Genomic DNA, 21,112 nt, shown 5'->3' with positions numbered 1-21,112 from the left:
AAGAATTCCCATGTAGGCAAAAGGCTTTAACGAAGAACACCTCAGCTGACGCACCGTTCGAACGTAACTTGCGCATGTTTAAGCAGGCAGCCAATAGAAAGATGGCTCTCTGTCCCTCACCTACCTGATACATGTATGTGCTAAAGTAGATCCCATTGTGTAGTTGGATCTTCGGAGAGGTGAGGTTCATCTCGCAAGAATCATATCAGAACCTGGTTTGGATCTGCGAGCCCCCCGCAGCGAGGAGAGAAGGGGAGGGTGGAAAAAGAGAAAGAGAAAGAGAGAGAGACTGAGAGAGAACAGAACTCTCCCTCTGTCTCTAAATCCCTGATGGATGACAGTAAGCTAGAGAATAAATTAAAGTCTTCGATGCCGGTTCTGCTTAGCAGACAGCGGAGCACAACTCTGCCGAATGAGACCAACATGAAAACGAGAAAAAGAGACCGAGAGAGAGAGACATGAAGGGGGGGTGAGTAAATAGGGGTAGGAGAGGGAGCGGATCAAGAAGAAAGGATGCTACACAGTGCAAACTGAGAGGGAAATAGAGCGAGGGACAGGATAAAGAGGAGAGAGAGGCAGCAGAGAATGAAGACAGGAGGGACACAAGCGAAGAGTTTTGAGAATTTACTGACGGAAAAAGTTCAAAACCTGGCCTCCCGTCATGGACATGGAAAGTTTGTAATGGCTTCATCTGAACATTCCCATGGAGGAGCCTGAAATGGTTTTATTTGGAGATGGACAACCATCTTCGTCATGCAGTCTGCTTGAGTTTACATCTGTCCACAAAGTATGAGCCATGCGACAAAAAGAAAAGAAAAAGGGAAGCACGAGACAGAGGCTTGAGCAAACAGCTCATCTTATCTTAAGGATGAGGTAAAATCTAAAAAGGTATTCAAAAGTGGGTTCAGGGGCTGCAAGATAATACAATAAACTATTATACTATATAACATATTCAAATATCCATATCCAAATATTCTTATTTGAATTTTTTTATTCTGCTCTCAAATGGTCAGAAATGCAGAGAATAACAAGCAGTATAATAGTAATACTTAACAACAGAATATTAATAAAGTTAGCACAATTATCTCATTCTTTTGACAGCAATAATTAAAAGAAAATACAAAAAATAATCCATCCATCTATAATACATTTTTATAGTATTTTAAATCATTACAAATGATTACTAATCATTTTAATTTATAATACATTTTTCTTAAAAAAATAAATTAATTAATGTACAGGCACACAGTCAAGTAGATAGACCAAAACACAGCAAGAGACTGAGTGACCAAAAATGACAAAACCTAGCTTGTTTTTGTTTTTTTGACATTTAGGCACAGGTTATTCTGACATGGGTGACATCACAATAATAGATCTGGGAGCAGTGACTCACTCAAACCTGACCTGGGTCATGTCCTGAAGCCATTCCCCCGTATCTTCTTCTGTTTTCATGTCAAAATGCTCACCCCAACTCTCAGAAAGTGTCAAGTACATGAAGCGGTCCAAGAATTTTTCTGTACGTATCAGATGTGATATATGGATCAGTGACAAATTAAGCCCCAAGCCAAGTCTATTAACACTAAATTGCTTTCATTAAAACCTCAGAAGACATTAGGCTGTAGATCTATAGGATACATACACTTGCACTGATATACAAGCCAATAATACAATGCAACTTGTCGCCAAACAAAAAAAAGAGGCTGCTATAAAAGGAAAGGGATTGGCATCATATTCTTCTGTTTCTGGGTTAGACATACAGACACTGTTCAGCTCACAACACACTGCTCAAAGGCTTTTTTGAGTAAAAGTGACAGTAAAATGGTCCTCCCAAAAGCCTTACCAAGAAAAAGTTTTCAAGATGCAGAGAAAAAAAAAAACAAACCATGTCCCAAGGCACAGAGAAGATGTGAATGGATATTGAAGCAGAGCTCACTCTGCACAAAATAAGTCCTTTATTTCTGTGAGTGTGTCTTTTCTATTTTTCTTCAGTTTCTCTTCTCACTGTCATGTCTTAAACCACAAAATTTCACCCAAAAGATGTAGAACTGGAGTTTTACATTTGTGTAGTTACAAATGTGTAGTTATTTAGCATTTTAAAATGAATGTGAAAAGTCTGGATCTTTAGGTCCAATCTAAGTTCTATTTTATACCCCTTCTCCTTGTCCCTTGTAACAGAGTCAAAAGGTAGAGGTGAAAATATTCCTCTAACTAATATATCGTTGCACATCATCATACGTCTCATATGTTGCCTAGATCTTACAATACACACAAACACACACACACACAGCAAACCTGAAAAATAACCTGCGCCAACTGTGTAAAAGTAGCCTGGAGTTAGACCCACCTCTCCTGCATTGGCCTCAGCTCTTCAGACGCATTCGTGAAGTGGAATTACAAACTTCGCTGCATTCGAGTCTTCAAGGCCTTTTTAGGACACAACATCTTCTAGCAACTGTAACAAATTGTACAGTATCCACTACAGTGGTCTGCTAGTAAGAACCTAGCTTTATCAGTCATTAACCGTGGATCCCTGGCTGGTGTGACTGCGTGGAGGGAGAGCTAATTTGTTAATTTGACTTTAAGGAAAAGCAGAAACAGTATGTTTGGTCAGAGAGAAGATGAAGAGTGACAGACGTCTGCTGGGACCTTGTGGGATACATGATTAGTCTAAGAGACGCGCTATCGAGGAGACTAGATGAGGAGGAAAAAGAACAGGAAGTTTAATGGCAAAACAAAACACCCAATGAGATGCGCAAGCACTGGCTATTACAGGCAGCTGACACTGGAGAATCCCACATGTAGCTGTTAATGGCTGGTATAAAGGGAAGCACAAAGATTCTAATCATGGCAATACTAGAACAAGCACTTAGAACCAGATCAATGGAGAAAAGCCAAGGTATTTAAGGGTGGTCCAGCCCAGCCTCAACAGATCTCGGTTTAAACAATGTAGATGCATAGGGCTATGCGATTAATCGAATTCAATTATCATGCCCATATCGTCAGTAAAGGTGGTTTCTTGACTGGATGTACTACCAATCACGAAACCGGCTTTACTGACGAGATGGGCATGATAATCGAATGCGATTAACTGCACAGCCCTAGATCCACTTTGAGAAAAAAGGAATACCAGTCAAACACCTTAAAGTTGAATTATGTGGAATATTTAAAAAAAAAAAAAATCTTAATTTGTGTACCAAAATGAACAAAAGTCTTACAGATTCAGACTGACGAGGGTGAGCCATGACAGTCATTTTTGAGTGAACTACCTCTTTAATTTAATTTTTATTTTGTTTAGTTTTTTAAGTATATAATATGTTAACAACTGTAAAATGCACGTATCCTCAAAATTATATCTATGGAAATTATGAAAAATCAGAGACTTAATATAATATAATAAAAATGAATAAAAACGCAACACTATACAACACAAGACAAGTTAATGCAACATAATGTAACAAAATGCAACGCAATGTAACGCAAAAAACAGATCACAGCACAAGCAGCAATGCAAGAGAGTAAAATCTCATCAATCATCAATCATATCTTCTGAATGTCCTGGCTGGTTGAGTTGGTTCAAACATATTGCACTTAAATGCAGTCGTCAAGGAAACAGTAACAAATCTATGCCAAGTAAGAATCTGGTTCTGAGAAGAGAAGATTACAGGAGAGCAGCAGCATGGTCACTATTAAAAACCACACGATAATCGCACCTAAATGAGCAGCTTTATCCTGTACTTTTTTATGGGAGCTCTGGAAAGTCACAGAAGCATTGAGCTTGAATAAGGCACTCTTAACCACAGATTCTAAGCAGAGCTTTTAGTGAAGCAACTTATCTAATGAAAAATAACAACAGCATGTTCAGGCTGGAGGCCAGACTTGGTCAGTGCTGGAGGGCTCTGGCACTCAAAGTACAGCAATGCATCAGGAAAAAAGATTGCCGTCATTGGACACTCAAAGACAATGGGTGAGAGGAGAACATCACCATAACCTCACTTTGAAAAACAGTGTGTTAACAGAATTAAAACCTCCCCTCAGGTCACGCATGTCCCCTACAGCCACTGTTACAGACCTGCTCCATCATTTGTAATGAGACTAGGCCCCCTTGTGACTAGGAGGTGTAAGTGCTAACCTAGAGAGCGACTGCTTCTGACTGCACTTCCCATGATGCTCTACAGTCATCCTTAAGTAAGAGCCAAATCGAAGAGCGGCTAAAATCAAACACACGCTCCTAAATATACATGACAAAAACGTAGTTATGTGCCCTTTAGTCCAATGATTCTTGGTGGATTGAGGCCTTCATATTTATATGTTTTTCCCTTAGTTACTGATGCAATCTCTGGACAAATGACACTCTTCCTAAACGGCTTATTTTTACTGTGTGATACAAAGAGTAAATGTGAAATTATAAAGATGACATTTAAATGATATATTATATTATAATATACTATATTATATTATATTACTCCTATATTATAAATTAAAACAACTAAAGCCAAAATTTATCATTTGTCATCTTACATTACCAAAGCCAAAATATATAATTAAAATGTCATCTTATGTTAACAATTATAACTGTCAAATGATTAATTATAATTATTTGCATCCGAAATAAAAGTTTTTGTTTACATTAAATGTGTATGTGTTCTGTATATATTTATTATGTAGAAATAAACAGTATTTATATTGTTAAAATATTTACACACACACATATACACATATATATATATATATATATATATATATATATATATATATATATATATATATATATATACACTATTTCTTATATTTTATCGCATTTATAAATATATTTAATATATAAACATATTTTGCTCAAATGTATACATGCATTTGGTTGTATTTACATAAAAAATACATACAGTGCAAATATAAGTTATGTACGCAAAGATATACTTTGGATGTGATTAATCATTTGGCAGCACTATTAAAATTATTCAAATGTAATTGTACTTCAGTTCATTAACTTTCAATCAAGTCTCTATTTTCGAGGGGAAAGAGGAGTGGGGAGACTAATATGTTACTAAATAAAAAAAAATGCCTTAAAAACGTCCTGCCTAAACATCCGGTTTCAGTAGAAAAACATCAGCATTGCATAGACAACTGACAAAATATTTAACAACATCTTTAACGCCACTTCTAACATGCATTACAAGAAAAAAGCACCAAAATAACTGACATTTAACAAATATATTTAGTAAGTGCTTCAGTCGCATTAACATTTGCGAGAATCTCGTCATTCCTTCCGTCTTGTCACCATAAGGTGAAAAAACAGACACATTTCTGATAGGAAGACAGGGTTTCCCACCAGGCAGCATGATGTCAGCAGCTCCAGCAAAAAAGCTTTCGTTCGTCTGTTCCCACCCTTTCTCATCTCTTATACCCCTCACCACGCATCTTTCTCCCCTGTGGCTTTTCTTAAAGCACCTCTCCAGATAATCTCCTTATGCTAGACTCGGTGACTGCATGACCGGGAAGCCATTTTACAGCTCAGCACGGTTCCCGAGGAACATACTGTACATGCACGTGCATGTTAACGCCCGGTTGCCGGAGTCAGCACAAAAACTGAGACTCAGCCGCATAAAAAAAAAAAACCCTCACTGGAACACAATAACTGCAGCCACACCCTGAGGTGGCTCTGGTCACCTCCAAAAAACCCACTTATCCCTGGGGTTTCGTGGACTACTCAAGCTCTATATCTTCTCATAAGGATTTCTGTGCATCACGTCTGTCAGAAGAGATGCTGGTTAACCTGATGCTGAGTTACAGCTCCCATCCATCATTGCAAAATGGCATAAGCAAACCATTAATCACTTGTAGTCGGTAGTGCTGAGAACAGGATGTGAGCGAGTGGTTTTATTTTACCACAAGAAGGTTATTGGGTGTCCATGATGTTAATAAAGCAAAACTGAGATAATCCAAATGCTCAACTCAACTCAAAACTCAACTTGTATGTAGATATAGGAGTAAAAATATAATAAATGATGAAAAATATATTAAATTACAAATAGTTTTTACTTGTAGTCTTTACCAATAAAAATTCTGTCGAAATTACTAACAAACAATAAAAATAATACTTAGAATACTAAGTACTCCAAATGAATTTAATTTAATTTGTTGTTACAGACTTTATAAAAGATATCGTAGATATATGCATGAAAAATTTAGATTTACCAAACAAATTTTTAGCAGCCATTAATCCCAAAAATTCTACTTTCTTTTTTTTTTACTTATAGTCTCTATATAGAATTTAAAATACCAGCACTAAATATTAAATGTATATTCGCGAATACAAATGGTGTAGACATAGGCTATAAGATATAAATACGTTTACACACAATGAACTATATAAGTCAAAATGGCTTAGACACATCCAAGCAAATGGCATATTCCCTCCTATCCAATTGTCACATGCAATTATCACAAGAGTCGGTTCAACCGTCTCTTTGCTGTCATGCCATCATGTGCATTCCCTTCTGTGCGCATTCCCTTACTCTCTTAACTGACTGTCTTATACCTACCCAGTGGTTTCTACACAGGCAGTTTTTTTTATATATCTATGCATACTGTGTCATCAGTTAAAAGAGCCTTTCATGTACATGGCCAAGCCATTAACGCTCTCAAGGGTATGTGAATGTGTGCTTTCCTTTCCTCCTCTGAATCTTTTTCATGTGTTTCCAAAGCTAAATAGGAAAATTGCCTTTTTAAAACTTCAATCATTGAAAAGCCAACAATGCTGGAGAAGCTATCAATGGACAAGATAACACCACAAAGAAACCCCTTCCATTTCAAGAGCTTGTCCACGTCAATGACAGTCTCTGAGTGCAGGACTTTACGCTTTTTGAGGTCTTTAACGTTTCAAACCTTTTTTTTTTACCACCATAGAAAGGATCACATGAAATCATGGAATCTGAAGCAAAAGAACTTCACAGAACCAAAAATCCTGTCATTTACACAATTACTTTTACAATTTACTTCAGTCTTCTGATCCTTCAGAAATCATTCTAATCTGCTGACTTGGTGCTAAAAAATTTATATTAACCGTTTAATATTTTTATTCCAGGATATTTTGATAAATAGAAAGGTGATATGCAAATAGAAACAGAATATTTTTGTAATGTTTAATTTTAAGTCATTACTGTCACTTTTGATCAATGTAATGTGTTATTCTTGAAAAGTTCTTACAAAAAACCCCCACTATATACATTAAAGACATAACACTCTTAAAAAAAAAGAAAAGAAAAAAGGTAATGATTCAACAACACTGTAAAATGTAATATTTAAAAAAAGAAGAAATAGAAATAGAAAATCACATTTGTATTATTTAAAAAAATATGTATTATTTTATATGTTACATTTTTAATTTATATAGCTAAAACATTATAGAATTTTATAATTGGCTATTTATAACATTCACAGAGTGAAACAAAATCTAAATATCCCATTTTACAATTCTTCATGGTTTCCTTTCAAAGTTCCCACTGATCTGCCTGGTGATAATTGTTCCCATTGATACAGCTTTTCATATGTCACTCCAAATAACATTTTATTACCCAGACGCTCAATTTCATTAGTAAATCAGATTTTAATATCACTGAATGCTCTCTCAATGTAATCTGTGAGTGCTATTAGTGAACAGTCTCCGCTGTGTAATCTGATACAGGACACAATCTGATACCTGCATCACATTTATCAAGAGGAGGAAGGAGGAAGGGAAGAGATGAAACACGAGAAAGGGCGAAAGAGAGGAAGGTCTGGAGCGGTTATAGACTCACGCATTGTTTGTGACTGTACTGTGAGCATGGGCAGACTGATGCCTTTATGTAGGCATGCTTATGGAAGTGAATGCTGGGACATAAGGAAGAGGTCAAGGCCAGAGCTACTCGTATCCTCTCAGGGGCACCAGAAGAATGCATATGCCTATGCTTTGATGAAACCTTACACCCTGTCATGAACGATAGATCTGGTCTGGAAGAAGGTTAAGTGACAGGAAGCTAAGGTGGTGCCACAGCCTTACTATTGACCTTTCTCTTGTCTGCATATCACACTCCTCCTCTTCATTAATATCGTATAGATGCTACTACTATTTAATTATACTTAGCTAAATTATACTTAAATACACTCAGATTCTCTTCTAGCCATTGTTTACTGCATAATGACAAAGGCAGCCAATTGCAGTCGCATCTGTTGAGTCTGTGAAAGCAATGACCAATCAGCGCTGTTTAAGAATTTGCTCAACAGCGCTTAAATCTGAGTGGAAACAGGTTTTTAAAATGTCAGTACCAAATGGCATCACTGTCAGTACTTTTGACTAATTTTCAAGATCAGAAGAGAAGAAACCGCTGATAAAATGGGTGACCTAGCCCTCTTAAGAATTGTATTGAATGTAGTAATTTATTTGGATCTGTTCACTGTCTAATTAACTATTAACTGTTGAACTTGCAGAGTATAACTGAATCAAGTTGGCTGGAAAGACTCAATCTGCGAGATCTCTCAGCACTGTTATCCAGCTGCATGGTTTCTCTTATCATCGCTAAGCTGATGATGCTGTGCATCTCATTTCCTTCCTCTACATTCTCTGAGGCGATCTTGGCATGCCATCCTGACATATTGACCTGGATGACTACTCATCACCTCACGATTATCCTTGACAAGACTAAGCTCCTCTTCCTCCCAGCCGAGACCTCCCCCTCTTATGCTCTTTTCATCTTGGCTAAAAGTAATTCAGTCATTGCACCAATAAAACCCCAAGAGACATCCTAGATGACCAAGTGTCCTTTCTAGGACATTACAGCAATAGCATGGTCCTACTCATCCTCTGCTCTCTGTCCATGTTCTAGTCCTGTTATGACTATACGAGCACACTTATTCATCCTCTTCATCATCTTACCGTACCTGCCACGGTCACTCCAAAGCGTGTCTGCACTGGATGTAAGCAAAACGATACAGCCAATAGAGCTTAATATAATCATCAGTGATGCTTTCGTCAGTAAACTGATGCGCTGTTCTATTTATGACACTTCTGATATGAACGACAAATGGACTGGCAACAGCAGGCTTAGGCTGTTGAGATGCAATGATGTAGACATGGTGAGTCTATAGCTATTCTAACAAAGAAAACATGTAAAATTAGTCCAAAGCCATATAATAGCTTGCGAAAAAGAGTCATTAACGGCTGAAAACCGTCTCTCTCAATTGAAAGCTCTCATTTCACATTTATGGTCACTCAAATTCAAAGTCAGACTGACAGACAGACATAAAGCACTGCTAAAAAGGCGTTTCTACCCTAGATATTTGTCTTGTTTGTCTTGTATATATTGGGTGAACTATCATTAACTATCACAAAAAGGCTTGTGCTTGAATGAGGTTCATTTATTTCAGTGACTGTGGCATCCTACTCATTGAGTCAGGCATATTTTTTGTAAGCCATTAGAACACAAAAAGCTGTATCATTTGTCAAAGAAATAGCTTCATTAAAACCCATATCATTTTTCTTACATCAATAAAAAGCGGTTATGTTGATTGGCGCAGAATATTAATGGCACTCTTGCTAACTGTAACTTGTGAGAAAAAGAGCTGTGAATAAAATCATTGGCCATAACTGTCTGGCTATTTCCTGTTTCACAGCGCCCGTCATACCTTAGTCTATTTGATTTAACGGCTTTCACGCAGGACAGCCTTTAGACAACAGTGTTAACCTGTGAGGAAGCTTCAGTTCCCCAGCCGGAAGAGAAAAATCACATTTCATAAATAAATCAGAAGCGCTCCCCGAGAGGGAGAGAGCTACAGCCGTGCTGCTGAGATCCGCCACGGCCACCCAGAGACATCTGAGACATATGACTTCAGAGCTGTATTTAAAGCACTCTGCAGCTCTCTGTGTGTCTGTCCAATGAGAGGGAAGGAGGATGGGGGAGGCAGATGGAGTAGTCTGGGTGGGAGTGAAGCGATGGGGAATATGAGCATAATGAGCTCGTGTGCATGTATTTCTGCATTCATGACAGCATATGTGAACATGTGAACTTGTGCAAAGTGATCCTATAAGCCCTTACACTGTTACAGGGCCGTTCTGGTGGACGGCCAAGTGGTGCAGCTGGGACTCTGAGAAGTGCTCCATCCAAGACAGGTAATGAGTTTAAGTGACCTTGAGGACCGTCTAGTCAAAACACACTTCGTTACAGACAGACTATATTTACAACTAAAAAAATAATAATACAACTGTTCATATCATAGAAGCTTTGTGTAGCATCTCCCATGCGTAAGGTACAGTTCGGTTTCATTACAGATGTCCTAGAAACTAATAAATGAAACAGTTCTACTTTGGGATTTGAGAGCGAAACAGGATTTTGCAAAAAACAAAACAAAACTACGCACTGTAAAAAAAAAAAAAAATAGCTGATAACCACACCCAAGCCGTGTGCTGTGAAAAAATTATCCAAACATCATGTCGCTGTATATTCCATCATTATTATTTTAAATCAGTGCTACTGGTCTTGTTTGAAGGTTTTACAAAGATTTAACCAATGAAAAGCATTCAGAAGAGCTTGTCAGTAAAACTTTGTTAAGCCAATGGACCCCCAAACTGTCAATGGAGCCTTGTAACTCCACCCTGGCCCGCCTCCACTCAAGGTATATTACATATATTGCTTATATCATGAGGTTTGGGCCAAGTGTATTAAACAACAAAAAAACTAAGCACCCACATAGCTATAATAAACATTATAACCTGTAAGTTGATGAAAGAGTAATGCGATGCACCTCAGACATAAAACACCGTCTCCATTAGAGCTTGATTTTTTATAAAATGTTAAATGCAAGTGTCTGATAAAGCCACAATAACAACTTTGATGACAGCATTTAATTATTGAAAAATGTTCTTTCCCTTAAAGACTTGTTTAACTGAGAAATATATAAAAATATAAAATATATATATATAAAAATATAATATATACACATGGGCAAAATAAATTCCCGATAATATATAAGTATCAACATCAATCAATAAGACCAAGTACGCACATTTAGAAAGTAAACAGGGTCAATTAAGTTTTAATTACCTCTTCACTTTAACCATAATCGGAAAGCTAAGCGTGAATGAATTCAAAACAATATCTAATATGCAAATGCTATCCTTGCGCAATTAAAAATGATGACATTAATGAACTGTTCAAATCTCTCTATTACAGAACAGATATGAAAACTCTTAGGATAGTGACTTAAAGATGAGATTCATAAATGTGGGCTCCTTTCTGCTCTCAAGGTCTTAACCGAGGCATCTGGATGGTATTTTTGGCCCAGGATTGGTGTAGCTTGTGATACTGACAGCACAGCCATGAGCACAGCTCTAGCGCCTCTGCACTCACTCCATGAATAATGAAGAGACACGGTACTCAGCCAGACTGTGGATTAGCATTAGTATGATGTAATGCTTCTGGAGCAGTGTAGCACTTTTCTTTTTTACTATGTACCACGTTGTCTTCATCTCGCAAATCTGGAAGAAAATGTCCCTTTGTCCTCCCCGACCTGGGCCAGTTTACTTTCCAAATATCCAACGTAATGTAAATCGGAACTACAAAGGCTGTTCTTGGAATATCAATGAGCGGCAACTTCAAACATCACCTCATCTAATATATCCAGACAAAAAAGTCAGTCTAACAACTCTCTCCTCTGTTTGCGAGCAAAACCCAAACGGAGATACAGAGGTGTGGTCGCAGCGCATGTCAACACTGTGTCACTCCCTACTGGACTGGCATGGCACTGCAGTTGGCAGACAGTGTTGTCTCTTTGTGTCTGAAACTAGAGACACCACACCCCACTCATGCACGACTGACTATATCAGTCCGGACAGGACAGCTATAAAAACAGAATTGATCCGGTACACATATAGGATGGCAAAAAAAGCTAATCCCACTTAAAGAATGGGTGTTATATAACTCACATACGGCATGCTACATTACAAGTGTAGTATGCCTAATTGAAAGATGGATCCAAAAAAAGATTGTCCCTTATTTGCTTTTTTCCAGTTTGCATGCAATTGTATGATTGCACCCTTAGGATAACAGGGCTAAAACGACATTTTTAAACGTAGCACGTGCATAACGCATGATACGCACTCTTGGCATTAGCTGTAAAAAGCTTTAAGGGAAAATGTCTTACAGTATAAATAATCACGCTTTGAATAATTCATGAGAGCCCCTCCAAGTTTAAGCATTCAATTTGGGAAGTGTGAATCAAACATTTCACGGATCTTTAACTATATTCTTCTGCAGCATTAATATTTTACGAGCAATACACTTCGACCATGTCCCAAAAATGCACTCAGAATTTGGCTGAGGATCAAGAGGCAAACAATGACACGAAGAGAATGATGTAATTCACTTTGCCTGTGTAATACAGAACTGCCTTAAACTTGACATTTACACAAAAAAGATTTTATTCACTCAATTTTAATTATATATTCCATAACTGTACAAAGCTAAAAATATATGTGCGTGTACGGCGTATTTATTCCGCATAAAAAAATACACATATATACAGTATATATTTTCGACAATATTTACGAACAAATATTTAAAGTCATGTAAATTAAGTTATATATAAACATATTTAATATATAAAGAACATATTTATCTTAAATGTACACAGCACACACACATACATAAACAAACTTTTCTTTTGGATGCGTTTAATTATTTGACAGTACTATTTTATATGTATAGAATTGTATGTAATACATATTTTAATGCTAATGATCCACCTTCTTTTTGTTCTTAAGTGCTCTCATAAATGAAAAAATATTCTTGTAAATACACTATAAAGGTTTAAAAATAAAGGTGCTTCATGATGGCATAGAAGAACATTTCCAAACGATTCCAATAAAAATTTGACTAAATGGTTCTTTGTGGAACAAAAAATGGTTCTTTTATGGTATCGGTGTACAGAACCTTTTAAGCACCTTTATTTTTAAGAGTGTACTTTCCAGCATCTTAGTAATAAATATGCATGCAGAGTACAGCCAAGTGTACAATGTTCAGCAGTGGTCAGTTTTTTTTTCTTGTAAACTAAGATTTGGCATTTAAATTACCACACAATCGTGTTTTTTTGAAAAAAAAAAAAAAAAAACCTGTAGAATTTTTAAACAGGTGGTGAGGGGGGAATTTATTCAGAGGCAATAAAATCACAGACAATCCGGTACATATTAAAATGATCAGGTTCCAAGAACGTGACATGTAACAAATCTATCAATCGTAAAATCTGGTGAGGTTGAGGTCTCGTGTGTATCTTTGAAAGGAAGTCGCTGACTGTTTACACCTCTTGGGGTAGATGGGAGATGTAAAGTTGACTTCAGCTGCCACAACGTCTCGCTGTTTCCAAGGAGACGGGTTTTTCAGGGCCCCTGGACACAAGCCATTTGAAAAAAAACAAGGAAAGAGAGAGACAAATGTGCGGAGAGCAAAGAGACAAGGCACAAGTTACCGAATATGACATCTGAATGGTAAAACAGTCAGCATACATAACCAATAAACACAGAGTCAACATGAGCAAGCTATACCGGTCGTGTTTACATACTCCGTACGCTTAAATAGATGAGCCCCTCTTTGTCCCGAGCTTTAAATAGCACATAAGGGCAGCGCTCAACTGTTCCATCAAAACAATACAATGCTTTCCTCAAGAGAAAACATTAGACTATATATGCACCTCGCTATTTCTAAACCAACAACTTCTTCCAATTTTAATGACTCTTTACTTGGCCTACATTTGAATTCCCAGCCAAAACCTCCTCCGAAAACGCCCCTGGCAAAGCAATGCCGTCATCCTAACCTCCTGCACTATTTCCCAGAAGCAGTACGAATGACATGACCCTGTCATCGAGTCCCAGTGAGCACCAACCTAGACAGCTACTGCCATTCCAGAATGGCCTGTGGTGCCACACATGCCCCCTTTTTTTAATTACAGCCCGTCCCTGTCTGGCACACCGATGCACACCCACTATCAGTTATACACAACAAGAGCCCATTACACCGACAATGGAGATTACTGTTGTGTGGTAAAAGAACATTAGTCACAGAGATCTGGGGAAAGAAGGAAGGGAAGAGGACAAGGCAGAGCAAGAGAACTGACTGTATTTAACTGTTTAATTGGGCAACATGGAGGATTTAGAGCAATAATTTTCAGGTAATGAACAACGTTAAGACAAACTGGAGGGTAAATGGAGGGAAAACACCACCTACAAAACAATTCCCCTTACATTTAATGATTAATAAAGTATCCACAATCCAAACAAATATATATATATAAAATACCATAACTACCACGTTCAAGGCCAACTACTAAGTACAACAACTAAGAAAAAAATTAGCAATTAAATTTTACTTATGAAAAATACTGAATCTTGACACCAGTGTTTCAGGACAAAGAATAGGACACATTCAATACTTATTCGATAAACGTAATATATATATATATATATATATATATATATATATATATATATATATATACACACATTTAAATACATTTAATGTAAAGGGACAAAAAACAATCAACAGAAATGAACTAGTGTTTACTAGCTTAAACTTTGGGCGTACACTGGGCCACATTTATAAAGCGTGCATTCCTTCAGATTTGATCTTCGAATGTGTGTATGCTTAAATCAACATGAGCGGCCATATTTATAGACTGTCTTTGACGTGGAAGGGTGCTTAGCGTCATGTCAGTATCTAATCAGAAGTACGCAATTTTTATTGTCGGAGTACTGCAGGCTTTTGAAAATGTAAGGTGTTCTTACGACTAAATTATGATGATTGGCAATATTTTATATGTTAATGACATTAATTAGAAGTCGTTTACAAGACAGAGAGCTGAAACCATTTCATTTGCGCACAAGTTTACAATCATTTGCAATTTCACATCTAGAAGAGAGGCATCTGATCAAAAAAGCGTAGAAACAACAGTATGCCCAATTTTTTTGTTTCATGTTCATTTGTTACATGTCAGTTACATTATTACGTAATCACTAAATCTTACACTCTGCTAATTAATAGTTACATTTAAAAAGTCACATTTACTTGTTAGGTGAATTTTCATAGTCAGAATCTAGTAATTTCAATAAAAATCCACACAAATGGGAATTTGTGGGGTTTCTTCAGTAAACTATAAGGATTTGGACACTATAAGGTTAGTTTGTACAACTCAAGATTTAATTTCTTTCCTAAGAACCCTTATTCAAGGGTCAGGATGCTTTATGTATAATCATTAATATTGACATCCAAATGCGCATCAAATAAATGGATCTCAAACATGACATGTCTACAGAAACCCATCCAGCCACACTTGCTTGTAGTCGCTCTTAGCCTAGTTTTAAAAAAGACATGTAGAGCGCCCCGAGCCGTATTAAACTTAAGATGGCTACCATGGAAACAGTTTGGCATTGCAAGGATCAGACAGTGATCTATTTTTAACAAAAGAGCAAAGGTGCTTATGCCAGGCAGCCAATGTGCCAAGTTTATTTGTAGACTATAATTCGATAGACAGTTGTTGTTGCTTTTTTTAATAAATGTAATGCATTTTTTTTGTAAATGTAATAACTGAAATCTATAAATTGTCAAAAATACATATGCTTAGATAGAACACATCTATTTCAGTCTCAACTCTGTGGGCTATAGGACCACACATACATGCCACACGAGTCTTGTGCCAATTAAGACGGTCAATCTGAGCGGAAAGGAATGGCACTGATCAGAAGAACGCTTCAGTTCCTCCCTGCGCATTGCCAGTGTCTTTAGTTTACATGCCAGTGACCACATCCGATTTGGAACAATTAAAGGGCAGTACCCTGTGTGTAAGTGTGTGAGAAAGAGAATATGTGGATGTGACCTGATGCCTGTGTGTCTGCCCTGAAGATAAAGGACACCCTGTTGCCTGTGCACATAAGAAGGAAAACATTGATTAACCCTGAGAGACCTAAAGAGAAGGCCAGAGGGAAAAAAATGTGGATGTAAAAGATCTAAAACAAAATACGAGGACAAGTGTTCTTGTGTGTGCATACGCAGGTATTGCTGACAGAGAGGCATTCCCTGTCACTTTTATCTAACAAATCGGAAGGCAGTCTGTGTCACGTTAGTCACATCTCAGACTTGTGGAGTCAGATTCACGACCTTTCATTGGCAAGAACTTGCTGCATTGCACCCTGAAGCGCATCAGTCTTCAGCAGAGGTCAGACATTTTATTGATTTCCCTGAATAATCTGCATCGATAACAGCCTTCAGAACCTTTCAGATATCGAAAAGAAACGCTGGCCGGAAATGCACTGGTAACTCAAATATTTAGGTTTGTACATTTCAATAAATTTCTTGGATTTATTAATGTAATATTTTATTTATTTTACCTTTTTGAAGAACCACTGTTCTACAGTTTGAAATTCTTTGTGACACAAAGCACCACACGTTATAAAACAGGTTATAAAACCTATATCACTATATAACCTGTAATTTAACACACTTACAGCATAATATGATATAAAATATTACCAGAAATTTTGATTCCAGAAGATCCAAGAACTGTATATTCTTCAATAAACACAAAAAACTAAATGTTTGCATGCAATATTTTACTTTATATACTTGCTTTTAATAACTATGAGCTCATTCATTTAAAAGCTTTTTGTTCCACCTTAGATGACAGACTGAAGACTGAAGATCTATTAAAAGCAAAACATCTCAAGAGGTTGTTAAAAAGAGTGTGAGGAGGATGAGAAATACAGCACAGAGGCCCAGAGTCTCGGGTGACTGGGACACGGTGGAAAACAGCATTGACATTCATGGCTGCAGGACACGGAAAACGGTCACATGAGGGGATTACAGTAAATATTCAAGGGCTAATATTTGTTGTTCATGAAATGCGTGCCGTTATGTCACTTCCCACCTTTTAATCTCCTTCACGGCTGTATTGCATCGAGGACTGAAGCCAAGTGTAAAGATCTATATTGACCCGTCGAAGCCGGACAGTGAATGAATGGGTTTGTATTGATCTACTGGGCATGCCTGGAGGTCCAAAATAGCATACTGAAGGAGAAGACCCAAAATAAACATCTCATAAAAGTTACATGTAAATATGGCTGAGCTTATGGCTCACGTCCAGCCTGAGGTTGCACGGTATATCTCTACAACGCAAGCAACGGAGAGGGGGAATGATTACAATTAATTAAATGAAATTAGTACATGTGCATTAAACATATGCATTAAACTGACAACCGCAAGTGTATTTATGTCTGTATGTGGAGGCAAATCCTTATAATATCTGCATGTCCAATTTTGACAAGAATACCAAAAAAAAAAAAAAAAAAAAAAGCCCACAGTTATATTTCAGCAAATTGAATTCCCAGTACACATGACTTGGCCTGACTCACTGTTTACTGAGACCATCTCTCTTAACAAGCCCTGTGCTGGGCACATTCAGTGAGTCCTGCTAGCACAGCAAAGGATGTTACATATCCCAATTACAGCCCTAATCAAATGAATCACATGGCTTATTTCATGGACTTTAGTGGAACAGGTTAACAGTCTCATTAGTTAGATTTTTTGCTTCTTGTTATGTATGCTTTATTTTCTGAGGGTCTTGAACCCACGTTTAATTTATTCGATTAGTAAAAGCAATAATGTGATTGATATATATATATATATATATATATATATATATATATATATATATATATATATATATATATATAAACATTTTGTGTTTTTCTATTTAAATATAGATTATGTACTGCAATTTATTCTTATGATGGCAAAGCTGAATTTTAGCAGCCATTACTTCAGTCTTCAGTGATCCTTCACATATCATATGCAGATGTAATTCTTTTTATTAAATAAAATAAAAAAAGTCACCATATATTGAATATTTTTGTGGAAACTGATACATGCGTTCTGTTTCTTTGATGAACAGAAATACAATTTGAAATTGTAATTTTGTAACATTACAAATGTTTTACTGTGCTTTACCGGCATGCATAACGTTTATCAATGCCTAACTACTGAACAAAAGTATTAACAAAACTCTTACTGAAAACAAGTAGAAATTGAAAACTAAAAACATCATATTATTTTGCCTGTACATTGGTACATTTTATGTCATTTCATCTGACAAATCATATTACATATCGCAAGCTCAAAGCACTATTCAAGAAGCCAATATAGCAGCTGTACTGTTTCTATGAATGGAAATAGCTGTTTAAGAGTTTTACCACGGCCACTGGGTGGACTGACTTGCTTAAAAAAGGACTTGACTTTATCCACTTGGTGAGTGATACCAGAGACAGTATGAGGAGGAGGAAATGACAGAACTCAAAGAAAAATAAATAGGAAAATCCTAAAGCTCAATATGTATGCAAAATTGGAGCCAAATGGCTTCGGGTGTGATTTTTTTTCTTTTAACGCTAGCACATTAGCATGATGTAGCAAAAGAAGCTAAAATGATGATACCATTGTTTACTGTAGATTTGGCAAGCTATAGGAATCCTGAAAAATGCTTTAAGATTTTAGTCTTTTGCCGCAGATGTAGCTGTATGTAATTTGGCTACATGGAAAAGAGCTGCCAGGGGGTGGTGACTTGGCTTACAGGGACCGAGTTGGACTTTGGCAGTTCTTTTTGCAAGAAAATGCTTTGGCATGAATCGAAGCATCCATCATTAAGCATGTGAGAAAGTAACTACGTTACTGTGGAAAAACTAAGTATTACGTTTTGCCAAGTTTTTTTTTTTTTTTGTCCCGAGGACAGTTAGAGGTTGAAGCTTTTGGTAGGTCAGCAGCGAGTTTCTGGCTGCAAGTGAAGCATTTTCTTGCCAGTAAGAGCAAAAGCGGCACTGGGTGCTTCAGGAAGACGCTGCATGATGTGGTTGCACAAACTTATTTTTGAGGCCAAAGATTCAACAAAACATAATAAAACAAAAGGTTACGCAAAAGCTGCTTTCGAAGGTTTTCAGAAGTGGTAACATCTCTTCCCATCGGGAACCATTAACCTAGTTAGCACTTCATTAAAAGTCTCGCCCGCCCGACTTTAAAGAATTAAATTATTCCCCAATTATAATCATGCGTCTTCGCCACACTCCACGCTTCCCATGTTACCGTGCAATGGTCCATATGAGTGCTACGCTACATAAACCAAGCTGTTCCTCTAACAGAGCTTGTCTGACTGCTCATATTCTCCTCATTTCTTTCTATACCTTTTGGGCATGCTAAAATTGAGCTGTCTGGCTCAGTGGATGACCTATTTAGCATGACAGAGGCGAAATTTACTTGAACCTCCTTGAGATATTTTCCTCTCCATTGATTTTTGAGTCCAGCTTGGCACCTTCTTGGCAACGTGCGTGTCTTGATGTCTCGGGGGTTGTTTTCAAGGATATGCCAGAGCTACGCGTATTAGTCGTGGATTTGGAAATGCTTTAAAACATTCGAATATCATTAAGCGAACATGCTTCCCACTGCATGCGTGAGCAAAACAATATGCATGACAGCCGAAAAAAAGAGCTCATCTTAATGTAATTAAGTTGGATTACTTTCCCCGTGAAAGTCATGAAGGAAATAAGACAGCAACTAATTGAATATTCAGCTGTGGCTGCCTATAATTGTTGTGTCTTCCACGACATGCCGCAGTAAACCAGCTCTGTGAATGGACAGACTGGTGGGAGATAATACCAACTCGCAAACAGACACAAACACAAGCCTGTCGCAGAAAGGGGTTGTTAACATGCAAGAAAATAACACAGATGCTATCTAGAAAAGAAACTTAACAAGTGATCTGTCTGCCCGAGTAATAGAAGAAAGAGAGAGAGAGAGGGGTGAAGAATGCCATCCAAGTTGCAGTATATTTTTATTTTCTTTTTAACTCCATGCCAGCTTGTGGCTACATTCAGTTCAAAAACTGTAAAATGGTTAAAAATGTTTTTAAAAGTATAAACAGAAAAAAAAGAGTTTCTCAATGGGGTAAAAGTAATACAGTTCAGTAAAATATGCTTGATGCACAATGGATTTCAACAATGGAAGTCTTGATTTGTGTTCAAGTCCTCCAAACAAGGAGAATGAGATAGACAAGATACAGAGGTTACAGTAATAATTGAAATGACAGGATGTCTGCTATCAACTGAAATTAAGAGTACTGATAACTTAGAGCCATAAAAATGGCTTCTTAAAAAAATTATAAATTCATTAATTAATAAACAAATTCCTAACGCCTGTTTTATCCTAATGCATAATGCCAGAGTTAATACGTTGAGTTTTACCGTTTTGGAATCTATTCAGCTAAACTCTGAGTCTGGCCATAGCACTTTTAGCATAGCTTAGCATAGATCATTATATCGAATTAGACCAGTAGCATCACGTTCAGAAAATGACCAAAGTGATGCTATTTTTGCCTATTTAAAACTTGACCCATTATTCTTCCAGTTATTTTGTAACTTGTTTTGTATCAAAACTTTGTCATCCTGGGGTTTATTGCGGTTTATAAATCATGTTACTTTCTACCCGGTTTCTTTTTGAATAAAATCAAAACTGGATCAAAAAAGAACATCCATTTTAGTGTAGTAACTGAAATGTAAAACAATTTAAAAAAAAAGGCTCAAACTGCTGCACAGATATAATTCAATACATTTTGTCGAAAAAGCTTCATTTAAAAATTCATTTGATAACCTTTAGTCAAATAATTTACATGACTTTATGCATTGGAAATTCACCAACACACAAATACTTTTACATATTTCTACATTTGGTTCAATTTAAAAACACGCATGCAAATGGAGCTTTACGTCGCTAAAAATAATATACTTTTATCATTAAAAATGATGCCACTTTTACAGCTGCATCTCTCATTTAGATGTATATGATGGACCTTTTCTATACAAACGGTCATGTGACAAAAATAAATTAATTTAAAAAAAAAGTGCAGAGTTGACTAAATTTAGGGACGCTTACACACCAACACATCTTTCCCCACTAACCCCTTCTGCCCTTGACCCACTCTTCACTGATCCGGTTTTAAAATAGACGCCACTATGAGTCACGCTTGAGCCCCTAAAAGGATCCGAAGCAACTTCAAATGGTCC

At 36.9% G+C, this 21,112-nt stretch overlaps 1 protein-coding gene across 13 annotated transcripts in view; it reads right to left on the bottom strand.

Moving 5' to 3' along the window:
* The window catches only part of ppfia4 (PTPRF interacting protein alpha 4), an 85,701-nt gene that overhangs the window by 53,012 nt on the left and 11,577 nt on the right, over positions 1–21,112 (bottom strand). The window contains exon 1 of one of the 13 annotated variants that reach the window (XM_043252148.1): positions 125–263. The exons of the other annotated variants lie outside the window; for them this stretch is intronic. Coding sequence (XP_043108083.1) covers positions 125–190 — 66 coding nt within the window. The 5' untranslated portion in view covers positions 191–263. Of the gene's footprint in view, positions 1–124; positions 264–21,112 lie in introns of those variants that run through there. 13 annotated transcript variants of the gene reach the window in all.

This window comes from Puntigrus tetrazona, chromosome 11, assembly GCF_018831695.1.
Source record: "Puntigrus tetrazona isolate hp1 chromosome 11, ASM1883169v1, whole genome shotgun sequence".
Lineage (NCBI taxonomy): Eukaryota > Metazoa > Chordata > Actinopteri > Cypriniformes > Cyprinidae > Puntigrus > Puntigrus tetrazona.
This window is presented reverse-complemented; position numbering and strand designations above follow the sequence as displayed.